The 13,989-nt window shown below is 33.5% G+C and overlaps 1 protein-coding gene across 1 annotated transcript; it reads right to left on the minus strand.

The window, feature by feature from the left end:
• Nucleotides 1-3,193: 3,193 nt before the first annotated feature.
• LOC114258408 (transmembrane 9 superfamily member 8) lies at nt 3,194-11,067 on the minus strand. The gene is made up of 7 exons (XM_028198368.2): nt 10,751-11,067; nt 5,975-6,139; nt 5,492-5,601; nt 5,286-5,394; nt 5,059-5,171; nt 4,809-4,959; nt 3,194-4,570 (listed from the first exon to the last, which is right to left on the minus strand). The coding sequence occupies exons 1-7, from the start codon at nt 10,934-10,936 to the stop codon at nt 3,413-3,415; spliced, it is 1,992 nt and encodes a 663-aa protein (XP_028054169.2). The 5' UTR covers nt 10,937-11,067; the 3' UTR covers nt 3,194-3,412.
• Between the last annotated feature and the right edge of the window lie 2,922 nt (nt 11,068-13,989).

The following is a 13,989-nucleotide window of genomic DNA, read 5'->3' on the forward strand; positions in this document are numbered from 1 at the left end:
TGATTTTAATTATTTGTTTTTTAGTATCTGTTGAGTAAAATATTTATGTGAAAAATAAGATATTAGATATTGATAGTTTTATATTTGAATCACACTTGTATTTTAAAAAATAGATGATTATTCTTGAAATTATAATTGTCATTTATTTTTATAAAATAATTGTGATTCAAATATATAGTTACTGATATTTAATCATATTAATTTTTTATATGAATATTCTACTCAACGAGTTCTAAAATATGAATAATTCAAATCATCGAGATCAACTCCAAAATAAACCTACTAAACCTAAACACTCTCTTTAGTTGGATGGCTAACTTTGAGAGAATCTAATCTCTATTTGTATGTGTTTAAAATGTTTTGAATTAGAAAAATGATTCATGTATACAATTTTTTTCTCTCAAAATTTCTCGAATGACGTGGCAAGCAAAATTTCAAAAGTTGGCCCATGCTTTAGCATGTAACAATTGGTATAGAACTTACATTCTGTCTTGCCACCTCATTTAGGAGAGTTTGGGAGGCGGGGGAAATTGAGGATGTACCACTGCTGTTTAAATTATATTTCCTTCATACCATTTTGTTTGTCCACATCTCCATTTTGATCTGTCTCAAAATGTTTGTTCACTTTTTTATTTTAGATACTAAATTTTGTTAGATTTTCAAAATTATCCACTTTAAATCATTATAAACACATTTCAAAATTCAAGTAGAAGGGTAGTGTAGTGCTGGTAAATTCATTTCAAAATTTAAAATGTGATGGTTGTATATTTTCTTAATAAGTTAGATTCTCAAAAATAGACAAATAAATTGAAATAGAGGAAATATAAAATTTGTATTTCAAATTTTAATTTTAATTTATGGTTATTGACTCTTAACAAAGGCTCATTTGGTCTACTCAATACTTAAAAGCTTTGAAATATAAACTACTAATTTTTAAATGAAAAAAAAAAAATCTCAAATAAGAGGGCATAGTAGGAGAAAAAGAAAAAAAAACTCCATAACTATAAGTCTGTCATGTATTTGATACAAGTTTTTTTCATATATTTTAGAGTAAGTATTTTTTACCTGTTAAATCCACACATAAAATATTTTCATGTACAGTGTAATTGTTTTTAAAGTGTCTCACTAATATATGATTCTCTTTTTTTACATAGTCAAATTGTGACAAATAGTTTAAATTTAAGATAAATTACAAATATATCTCTTATGATTTGTTAAAAATACAAATTCTCCCCTCACGTTTAAGAAATTACATCTCACCCTTTAATGTGTTTAATCGCATAACAAATGACCCTCTCCGTTAATCAATCGTTGAGTCAAACTAATAGAGTATATGAGAGTAACTCTAACCCACTAGGTATGTAATGCATGTTAGTTAAAATGCCAACTATAATTCATTTTTTTAAAACTCCAATACACTATATATATAATTAGACATTTTCCCTCAACTCATGTTCATTAGATAAATATAGTCATCCTTCAAAGGTTAGGCAGAAGCCATTTGACCTGTATAATCCTTTTTCTCCGTCTTTGTTGTTGATATGTCATTTCATAAAAGTGAGTAGTATTTTGATAAATTGTTGAAATAAAAAAAAGTATAATTGGAGTGAAAACATAAAAAAGTGAATAGGCAAAATAAAAAATAAAAACAAAAAACATTATAGTAACTTTTAGATGGGTAAAATACCTAATTGAAGATGCTATAATGTAAGATGCAATAATAATTTTTTTTTCTTAAGAAATAACTATATTAGCCTTTAAGAAGTCAACACTTTAGTGGTGTAGAAAGAGGGATTTGATAGTGGATGAATAAAAATGAGGATAGTATGATAGTTTCATTTTGGTATTAGGTATTAGAGAGTATTTGAGTAATTTGATTTCCTGTGTTGGTTAGTTGTAGGGAAAATTCTAATAATTGAAGTATTTGTAATTTTCAAAATGTGAGAAGAAAATCGGTATTTAAAAAAAAAAAAATTAAGGGGTGTAATTGTAATTTATTCTTAAATTTAATGGAAACGAAATTTAACTACTATCAAGCCCGATTGAATTACAATATAAATTATATTAAATTTGTGGTGTGGAAGAGTCATCAGAGCCTATGCAATTAAAAAACAAATACTCACAAAGTAAAAAGAAAAATGGTTTCCATGTAATATAAATTAGTACATTTGGAAGGTTAGGTTTTGCCTTTCAAAATTGTTTTCACATTATTAAATTATAGATTAAAAAAAGAAAAACATAAAACTAAGGTAATTTATATTTTTCACCTTTAATTTTCACATGAATTTCATTTTAGTCACTCATATTCAAATTGCAACAATATAATTCCTAGATTTTTAACCGCTCTCATCACTTATCATCAAGAATTTGGACAAAAAGTAGTCGAATCAGCACACTTTAAAAATATTACTAACATTATAAATAAAATTATGCTTTTCATTCTTCAATTTTGTTTAAATTTTATTTTGGTCATTTAAAAAAGCCCTTTTCCTCATAAGAGGAGAGAGTTGGGAATGGGATTGTTGAGGAAACAGTATAGACTATGTAGAGAATCTAAACCAGTGTCCTTCAAACCTATGAAGGTGGGGAAAAGGGAATTATATTAGCTATCAAGGCTCAAATGACTCGAAATTGCTAAAATGACATCGTTTTGAGTACAAAACAACTTCAAAATTGTCAAAACGACGTCGTTTTGACAATTTTGAGCCATTTGAGCCACAAAAATTGTGGCCCTCAAACATTTTCCACATACAAAATAGAGACTTAAAAAAAATGTGCAATCAATCTCAACTGAGACATTAGTTTTGCAATCCATTTGATCCAATGCACATAACCTATCTCTCTCATTCATCTTTTTCCCCTTAGTATGACAAAGATATTGGATGCATGATTTCTTAAAATTTACATTATATATAACTCTAATACAAACCTAAATTTTAATATAATAATTTATGTTTATTATCATGTGACAACTAATGTTGCATTTTTTGTCTTATTTTGAACAGAAATTAATTTTAAGAATAAATTAAAAAAAACTTGAAACATGAAAAGTTCAAATAGAAAAAATGAAATAAGTAAAAACTTTAAGAGCCAAGTGGGAAAATGACCAATTGGATTTCAATTTTCTATTTAGATAGTCACATGGCTAGCCAAGAAATATATGAAAGAATCTAAAAAGAAAGGAATCACAAGCTTTGTAAACCTCCTGCATTTGTTTTACAAAATAGTGAAGGAGATACTACAACAATGGAATAATGACCATCAATGTTCACAATTGGGCACAAAAAAAAAAAAAAAAAAAAAAAAACCCACTAAGACTTAATTTTGAACCTCAACCTAATAATATCGCTTGTATGTCCCTGAACGAAGAAGGAATAATAGACCACGAATCATTTATCAATCAATTGGTCAATCAATCGATCTTCACTGATGAGTAAATGAGCCTTGTGAACCAAAAGCATGCGAGGAAACCGATGGTACCGGTCAACACAAAGAAAGCATATGAACCAATCAGCATGTATCCAAAGTACAATGCCCCGGAAACTGGTTTTGTAATTTCAAGCTTGGTGAAGAAATAGAAAGCAGCATAGAGGAAAAGGTAAAGAGCTGAGGAGCCTGATGTCAAGTACGACCTCCACCACCACAGGTAATCTTCGCTGCACAACTGGAAGTAACAAAGCACGATGGTTATTTCAGCACAGGTGATGATGAGGATGATAAAGACTACGAAGAGGAAGCCGAAGATGTAGTAAAACTGATTCAGCCAGATCGAGGTGAGGATGAAGAAGAGTTCAATGAACACAGCTCCAAATGGGAGAATTCCTCCAATTAGAATTGAGAAGATTGGGTTCATGTACCATGCTTGCTCAGGGATCTGCCTTGGGATTTTGTTTGTCTTCACTGGATCTTCAATTGCTGGTTTCCTGAACCCAACATAGCTGCCCACAAACACAAGCGGGACTGAAATCCCAAACCACAAGAAGACCAGAGCAAACATTGTCCCAAATGGCACAGCTCCTGAAGATTTCTGACCCCAGATGAGCGCATTTAAGACGAAAAAAATGACAAAGACAGTGGCTGGGAACAAAAAAGCAGTCCTGAGAGCGATTTTCTTCCATTCTGTTCCTTTAAACATCTTGTACAAACGAGCAGAGGCATAACCAGCAAATAGTCCCATGAAAACCCAGAGCATGAGCATGGCTGTCATGAGTCCACCCCGATTTGAAGGTGAGAGGAACCCAAGGACCGCAAAGATCATAGTAACAAGAATCATTCCAAAGAACTGAACACCTGTTCCAGCACAGACACACAGCAATTCTGAGTTATTTGGGGCCCGGAAAACATCACCGTGAACTAGTTTCCATCCTGTTTCTTCTTGGGCCTCCTCTTGGGTCTCAAGTTCGTTGTACTTGGAGATGTCACGATAAAGTGTCCTTAGCATTATCATAGCTACCATGCCCGAGAGAAAGAGAACAATCATCAAGGAATTCACAATTGAGAACCAGTGTATTTGGTCATCACTCATTAGAAGGTAGGTGTCCCATCTGGATGCCCACTTGACATCACTCTCCTGTAAGGCAGACATGATGATTATAAGAGTAAATAACCACCTTACTCTAGGAAAGGCAACAAACTCACCCTAACACAACTTTGCATGAGAGAGAACACACAGTATCTAACAAAATTCATGATTTGTAAATCAATTGTAATTGAGGACCCAAAAATGGTCCCTGATTAGAAATGACCAGTAAATCCTATAAGAAACTGTCACCAGCAAAAAAATTCTATTATTTGGACGAGTAAATCACCTGGAACTCAACATCATATGTGAATATAATTTCTTGTTTCTCTTCAACTTGTTGGGGAGCGTTGTTGTTAGAGACCATTCGTTTTGCTTGTGGATCACAAGTGGTTAAATGAGTATTCTCAGTCCACTTTCCTTCATATTCATGTTTGACACTGGATACATCAAGAAGCAGATATCACATCACCATAAGTTCCTTCAACAAAGAGGAATCAGTGAAGTAATAAGAAACAAAGGGCCTGACAGGAACCAACCTGAATGGTTTGACTTCAAAGCCCACAATCCTTGCTAAGTCTGTCTGCATGTCTCTATGATACTTGACAGTAAATTTCAAATGGTTGTGTATGAAATTTTTTTCATCCTTGCTCTGCATATAGTTAACAGAAAAACATAAGCACAAAAAAAAGAAAAAAAAAAAGAGAAGAAAAACAGTGCATCCACCACACCTCAAGCCTGTTGTGCTTAAATTTGATGTACTTACTCCAGTATATTGCCCTTTAAGCCCAACGTGAAATCCCAACTGATATACTGGTGGAGATTCCTGATCAAGCCTTTGTATGGGAACCACTAGAGGAAGGTTATCCAGTATCCTGTCAAATGCATGGTAGATTTATTAAGGATACATGATCCAACATTATCATGGAAATTAGCGGATAAAGTAAATGGCCATATATAAGAGTACCCTACATGTTGACCCGATACTCATCTTCAATCTTCTCTTTGAACTCCTTTGCAGTTTTGGCATCTAGTGTCAACCGACAGACAATCTTGCACATCTGTGGTTCCCTCATTTTAAACTGCAACAAAACGATTCAGCTAAAGAAGTGTAAATAATGAGAAAATAGTTAGGCAGACCTCAACATATATATATATATATATATATACTAGCGGTCCACACATGTGATATATATGCAACTCAAAAAAAAATAAAAAAATAAAATAACACTAAGAATAATGACAAAGAAAAATGCACATGAATAAGAGCCTTTATTATTAAACTCATGGTCATGGTTCAAGACCCGTCCTCTTTGCATAATTTTTACAAAAACTCCAAATATAGGGGTATTTTGGGAAAACTAAAAATATGAGACACATTTGTGTCAACACCACCAGCAGCCTTCACTTTATAATGGTATAGAAGATTGATATATACATAGATAACAAACTGACCACATAAGCAGAGTTTTCAATACGATCACCACGCAGTACTTCCCCAAGATTCTCTCTGCTGTCAACTATGGTTTTGGGATGACAGTAAGGAAGAGAATAATACGAGTAAGGAAGCTGAGTCTTTGTAGAGGTCAATTTATTCACTTTCACATTCAACAGATCACCCTGCATCCAAGACAAGCAAACATAATTTTAGCAAATGTCCCAAATGGAGCCTCAAACATCTTGAATCTTGATGCATATAAAAGAAATAAACGCAACACAACCAAGGATTCAATGCAGGAGAGAGCCAACATCAGGCACAATCAACAAAATACATGCTATATTGACTGATCCAATCCAACCATGATGGAAGGAAGCACGATCATACAATTTATAATGGAAAGCATTGTTTCGGTTGATAACTGATCCCAGTTTGGACATCACTGTTTTCAAGTAAAAAACTTCCTCCTAAAACACCAGTTATGGGTTGATCAGACAGCAACAAGACCCACAAAATGCAACTTTTTTGAGGAATGAGTACAACCAAAGTTTCGCGCATACACTCTATGGGACACAAAGCCATACGTTAAAATAAATTTTAAAAAAAGGAAAAAAAATCATCAAAGATAATCCAACAAACAGAATTTCTATGTAACATGACACCCACACACTCTTCATTCATGGGTAGTTCCTATGTCTTAATAAATTAGGTTGGCTAAAACATCCCTCTTGATGGGACAGTAGTGAAGCAATACAAGAGCAATTATTGGATTAAAACAATCTGTAGTAAATAAATATATGGTTGATAAAAGAACAGCCATTTACAATGAACAGTAATGAGAAACAGGACCATACATGATTGGATCCCGATCTACCCTTTTACTATAGGTTTACAGAGCCTTTTCTAGTACTTGCTAGGCCTTTACAGCAGCTATTCTAAGTTTCTTTCATTCATGATTATACTTGCAATTTATTATTTTTTTTTAAAGAATAAAGATGCATCCATTAATATATAGTGAAGTCACGGCACTAGCATGGGTACAGAAACCCTGTCAATGCTTAAAAAGGAGAATACTAACCCAAATTCCCAAAAAAGAAGGAAAAAGTAAGCGCGCACAGAGAGAGAGAGAGAGAGAGAGAAATTACTAGAAAATAATTAGAGATTTTAACTTATAAAAGGAGAGGGTTAGGGCCTTCACAAATTTGCATTTTCATTAGGAGAAAAGCCTTCAATAAGGTAAAATCCTATTTATTATTTCCTCTTGTATTTGACTTGCATTGAGAGTCTCTTACCTGCTCTCTATCCACTTCAGTACATTATGGTTTTATTACTAACATAAATTCAACGGAAAAATATCATTCATAAACAAACTAGGTGCAGTGCTGCTGCCCCCAATAACCACACTTCCAGTGTTTAACCCCATCTTATCAGCAAAGAATAGGATTGATGCAAGGTTTTAAAAAGCGGTGTTACGTAACGATTGCAGCTATTACATAACGATTGCAGGAGTAGGCGCTACCCGTTACACCTACCTTTATGGTGTGATGGAAATTCACACATGTAACGGCCATTACAGTGTTATATAATGACTGTAACAATACCGTAACGGCCGTAACGGGCCTTTACACCCCGTTACACTTTCTGCACATATTCTTTTCAAAAGATAAAATAAAAATCAAAAGCTTACATAATATTATACATCACGGACTCTATATTATATACTCCCTTTGTCCCATTTTATTGGTCGATTATTCTGTTTTTTATTGTCCCAAAATGTATGTCCACTTCGAAAAATCAAAACTTTAAATTTAAAAGTTTCCAAAATTATCCCTTATAAAGTAATTATAAGTATATTTAAAATGAGAATAGAAGGGTTTTGAAATTAATACTTTAAAATTTGAATTCAAAGTGTAATGATTATGTTTCTTTAAAAAATTTGAATTTTCAAAAAAGACTATTAATATAGGACGAAGGGAGTAACAATTAATAACAAAATAAATAAAAAGAAGAAGTGCAATATGGATTTATGACATATAAAGTTATTAACTATTGAAATAAAATATAAGAAAACTCAATTTATAGTGATTTAAAAATATAAAATATATTAGATTATACTTAAACACTAACAAAAATTGATAACAATATATTTTAAATACCAATAAAAATGATTCTGAAATAAAAATAAGTGAATCAGTAACTTTTTTTTCAAATTATACGAAACATAAACAAAGTCACTGTTCCCATTACCACAACAGTTACACTACAGTCTTTACACCTCGCAATTGCGTCACCGCCACCGCAACAGTTACGGTGACTGCAATCGGTTTTCGAAACCTTGGATTGACATCAAATATGTAAAACATTCCATTCCATTTCACAATAAAGTTCCACAAATTAAGCTTGATTGAGAAGTTAAGAAGTACAGACATTTCTAAGAAAGTGACATACTCGTGTTTTGTCCGTGTCGGACGCCGACACTTGTTGGACACTTCCCGATATGTGTCCAATACTCATCAAAACGTGTAGTATTTTTTAAAAGTTTTTCAAGTTCGGATACCCTTTGGATACTCAGAAGACACACGTGTCTATTACTTAAACACACATGTCTACCGATTACACACACATAAAACTAATTATAAATTTGAACTAAATAACTTAGAATATAATAATAAAAGAAAAATAATGTAAATTTATAAAATAAGTGTTATATTACATTTTTTTAGTTATCTTATGATATATAATATATACATATAATTATATATTTCGTGCTTATCCCCCACGTGTCGCGTCTTGTATTTTTTAAAAATTAGCGTGTCAGCCTGTCCGTGTTGTACCACATGTCCATATCCATGTTCGTGTCCATACTTCTTAGTTGAGAAGTTATTCGGCGAAACTTAGTTGAAGCTTAAAAAAAGCATCCTAAACCTAGCTTCCAAAAAGTTATTTTTTTAAGCTTATTTTGAGTTGAAAAAGGAAAAAAAGCAGAAAGCCTTTTTTTTTTCTTCTTTCCAAACCCTAACTTCTCAAAGTACAACTAGATAAGCACAAAATTTAAAATTTTAAGCTAAATACCCTTCAAATAATTTTTTTTTTCAAATGGGACCCTAGTCTTCTTGTATTTCCTAGCTTGGTGCATGCACCCACAATTTACTAAAACAAAGTATTTGTTATCTCAAGAACCTAACATTTAGATAAATTTACCAGATAAATAAAATCTTACAAATTGTAAGTTGTTATGATGATCCTTTTTCTTTTGTGTTGGTGTCACATGATTGTTTCTCGAATATAAAAGTATTTATAAGTGAAATCATGTCTAAGTTCAGCCCCTTATGCAGAATACATAAGTAATCATCTCTCATAGCACCTCTACAACGATTTGTTAAAGTCACAAGTCACAATCTGCCATACGAAAGACCACAAAAGATATTGCCTTGTTTCAATGCCAATACTTGACATTAGGGATGCAACTTGAGCAGAATTAGCCAGGTTGAGGGATTGTCTAAGCCCAACCCGAGTTGTGTTGAGAGTTACCAAGGCCCACCATCCCAATCCGAGCTTATCAGCCCAAGCCCAATACGAACCCAATAAATTGAAATTAGGTTAGACTCGAGTTGTCCACAAATATTTGGCTCAGTAATTTTTTAATTTTTCTTTTCCAGTTAGGCTAGGTTATATTTTAACCAATGTTTTTAAGTTATTAATTTATTTTTTTAGGCTTTTATTATATTACTCTATGTATGGGCTTTGTGTAGATGCCTTTTTATTTTATTTTATTTTAATTTTTTCTATTAAACCATTTGTTAATTTGGTTTTTTAATAGCCAACAATAAAAAGGACCAAATTCAATTATAAAATCCCTATGGCAAATAATTTTTTTGCAAATCTAACCAAACTCATCCAAAGTAAATTGCTACAAATCTTTATGACAAAATAGAAAATGCTAATGACCACCCATCAGTCTCGATGTAAAAGTAAAAAATGTACAGTAATTTGTAAAAAATATTTTGAAGTGTATATAACTATATGTGAAAAGTGCACAAGATTCTAACTACTTTGACATTATCTTTACCCCTAAAAAAATAAAAGAGCATAACCTATAGAACATACATACAAGTATATTCAATATTATATATATGTAGAATTCGGGCTTGGGGTTGTCGGCTTGCGCAAGGTGTCTGCTCAGGCTCAACCCAAATTTAATTCAACCTTGAAAATTGATTCCCAGACCCAGATTGAGTTCAATATTGTGTTGTTCAAACCCTAAAAGAGTTGAGGTTGTGCTCTAACCGCCTGAGTTATCTTGAAATTACACAAGTTTTAAATCATACGATATACATACAATAAGAACGGATCTAGTAAGGGACAAGTGGGGATCGACATTTGACAAATTTCATTTTTACTAAAATTTTGAAATTGGGCCACTGAAAATTAAAGTTTTTATTTTATGACAACAAAAATCCTGGCTCTGCCTTGTAAACATTACACAATAGCTAATCAACACTTTGGCACTCCATGAACACAAGAAAACACATTAAGAAATTAATTGAACAAGTGCATATTCCAATTAAATCCAGAGTAGCAACTTTTCACATCAATCAAAAGCCATAGGCAACAACAATAGAGATAATGTGAGATCACTACCATCAGAGATCTGAGAAATAGATGCAGATCAAGTATTCTCAAAACAGAAAGAGAGCAGAGAAAGCGCAGAATGTGGAATCCTAGACCATACTGACACATAGTGATTTCAAAACGAGAGAGAGAGAGAGAGAGAGAGAGAGAGAGAGAGAGACCTTGTCAAAGTCCTGGGGAGCGACACCAGGAAGGTAGAAGGAGTAAGCATTGTAGGTAAAAAGCAGAAGAACGATCGCCGAGATCAATGAACGAAGCGCCAAGGATCCACGAGCTCCCATGGAGTTAGCAAGAGAGAGAGGAATGGTGTTTGTGGTTCCTTGGGAACTCTGAAAAACAGAAAACATCAGAATGATCCAACAAACAAACGAAACTGAGAGCGAGAAAGCGAAACTGCACCTCAATTGGGCCACAACAAGAAGGTGAGTTTTTTGAAAAAAATAAATTATTATCAGGGATTAAAGGATTACGAAAAAAAATAGGGAGAAACATTTACATATTACCTTTTTAACATTTATAAATGTACTTAAAACTCTCTTCTCATTTTGACGGATGTGCAAAAATGACGGAACGTAACGAAATTATTGAAAAGATTAAAATACACTTAGATATTTATAATGCTTACTTGATTACGATTTTGAGAGTAAGAGAGAGATACACATGGGTTAGGATTTGAAAGGATTTCCAAATCGAATCAGTAACAATCGATTGAAACTATAAAGAATATACTTTTGGAAATTTTACTCTAGAAAACAATCGAAAAACCCTAAATTTATTAAATGTTTGATGTTTTATGTGAGTATTTGAAGATTTAATTACGATTTTTAAATTTATTGTATAATATGTTTGGAAAATTACTTCTTTGATGTTTGATGTTTGCAAATAAATAAATTAAAAAAATGCTTTATTGGTAGGGTTTTATTCACGATGTATTTTTGTTAGCTTTTTGTTAAGGTTGTTGTCTTTTTGTTAGTTTTTTTGTAGAGTTTGTATGTGTGTGTGTCGGCTTTTTTGGCTTTTGAAGGTTAATAATGTAATTTTAAGTATGCCAGTAAAGATTAATTAGTCCTTACAGAATATTAATTGCCAACCAATTATCAGACGATTGCGTTTTAGTTCTCTCAACCTCAATGAAGAGGACTTTTACTGATGGCTTGTTTAGGAGAATTTAGTAAACAACAACAAAAAGAATAATTTTTAGAATATGAATTTCATTAAATAAAATAAAAAACTTACAATGATCTAACCCAGTCTCGTAGAGGTTTACAGCAACAAGCTATTTAAAACTACTCCTAGGAATGAAGTGTAATACAGGAATTAAAGTGCAGAAATGTAAAGAACTGTAAAAACTGGAAAGAAAAACAAAGTAAATAAACTGATTTTTTGATCTAAGTCTAGATCCTTCATTCTGGGGCTTTCTCTGCTATTTATAATTTCCAATGATAACCGTTGAAATGGACTTTCAACCGTCGAAATGGGCTTTCAACCGTCGAAATGTCCTTCCATGATTGCTAAACATGCTTTCTCACAGTTAGTCCCACTTCGCCACTCTTGTAGTTAGGCTTTCCTTTTGATTTTGAATTTAAACTTTTGTGAGAACCGTTAGGCCACATCATCTTGTATTTTTTCGTTGATCCAGTACTACGCAGATCCTTGATTACCAATGCTAACTGCCACGTGTCTGATTTCAATTGAAGACTTGAATTACCTCCCCATGTTGCCCTCATCTCGCTACGTGTTAAGCTGTGATTGGCCCATACAAAATATGCAGCTAACATTACCCCATGCACTAATATACCCAATACTTGGTGATATTAGTGAACTAGTGCAATCCACCCACGCTCTAAGATGTGTATGGACTCTGTGTATTCTGGTAGCATAACCGCTTTTTGAATAATGAAGCTGTGAACTTCATTAAATCCTTATATCTTGCATTTCTATTCTTTGAGTAGACAAAAAGACTGGTGCATCCCAAATGGCCAATCACACCTTCTTCTACATTGATCGAGCATACGAGGAGTCTATGGAAGATGATTATAGGCCTCGAAAGAATCTTAATGCATTTATTGATTACACATATCCGCCTCCATTTAAGCAAGTTATGGAAACTTTTGCAACATACCAACCTTTAAACCCAAAGTTTGCCAACTACGAATCCTTGGATCAAGCATTTGCAAAAATGGATCTTGGAAACTCTTCTTCTACCTCACCATCCTCTGCATGGGACACAGCTGCTTCTTCCTCTGCCCCACCACCCTCTGCATGGGACACAACTGCTCCTTCTTTCTCCAGGTCTACTGGCTGGAGCAGTTGGCCAGAACTTGATGAATCCAAACTAAGAGAGCGAATTCACTATCGATTCGTCGAATTTGCTAATCCTCTGTATATCCCTCTTTCTACTCGGAGCTCAGTGGTTTACCCTTATGTACCCATTAATCACCGACGCAGTCTAGAGGACAACTTACTTGAGGCGTGGTACACATCTTCTATGCCCACGAAGACAGTGCGAGCAACTTTTCATCCAGAGAAAGCACAAGGATACAATCCGTCATTCTTGGCCAAGAAGGCAAAACTTTGCTCTTCTGACTGATTTGAATGTGTGAATAATCCCCAGTTCCCCTCTTCCTTTGGGATGGACCCTTCTACATCTCCTCTTCCTCAAAATCCTCACTGGATGGAGGAACTGAAACTTACTTTCTTCGAGAATCAGTTTCTTCCTTCCTACCAACCTCCAGATTTTCCCATTGCATTTGAGTGATACCAAGCTCAACTTCTGCTTGCAGCCTTTTCTCACTTACTCTTTAATGTTCTTGGAGATGAAACTCCTCTCAAGAACTTCCGATGGGCTTATGACATTATGACTCGGGGTCATGTTCTTAACCCCATTGCTCAAGCAGAGCTTCAAGCTTTTTTGGATCAACTCCCGCTTCTTCTCCATTGGTACCGAATTTCTTTGGCTACCACTAATTTTTTGGACAAAATCTTGGCCAAACGAATTCAAACCAAGTATGAGGCAGAGAATCTGATTGGCGAATATAATGACTTTATGAATAAGGATTCTGCATATTGGGATAATCTAGAGATGGACGAAATGGAACAAGGATTGAAGGAGATAGAGTTCGAAATGAAAGCCGAACAACTTTTCTATCAAATAAGAAGATATCAGCTACAATAACCCAGCTTAGATAGGATAGAGGATAGAATAAAGAAGGAACATAAATTTATTGACCACTGCTGGAACAAATTTCATGACCTTGTTATTCTTTCTATTCCTTATTTTTATGAGATTGAATTTGTAGCCAAGAAGGCTTTCTAATGTAATTATTTACATATCAATAAAGCTAGGTTTTTCTTTCTGCATTCGGCATGATCTGGTTTTATGTTCTAATTATATGCTTGG

The sequence above is a fragment of the Camellia sinensis genome, chromosome 10 (genome assembly GCF_055761805.1).
Source record: "Camellia sinensis isolate YWXY chromosome 10, ASM5576180v1, whole genome shotgun sequence".
Classification (NCBI taxonomy): Eukaryota; Viridiplantae; Streptophyta; class Magnoliopsida; order Ericales; family Theaceae; genus Camellia; species Camellia sinensis.

Coding starts and splice junctions, on each gene's coding strand:
- LOC114258408 (XM_028198368.2), bottom strand. CDS start 10,936: ATGTTTTCTGTTTTTCAGAGTTCCCAAGGAACCACAAACACCATTCCT. Junction 5,395..5,491: donor GATGAGTATCGGGTCAACAT/GTAGGGTACTCT, acceptor TGCATTTGACAG/GATACTGGATAACCTTCCTC. Junction 4,960..5,058: donor TTTGAAGTCAAACCATTCAG/GTTGGTTCCTGT, acceptor TGATGTATCCAG/TGTCAAACATGAATATGAAG.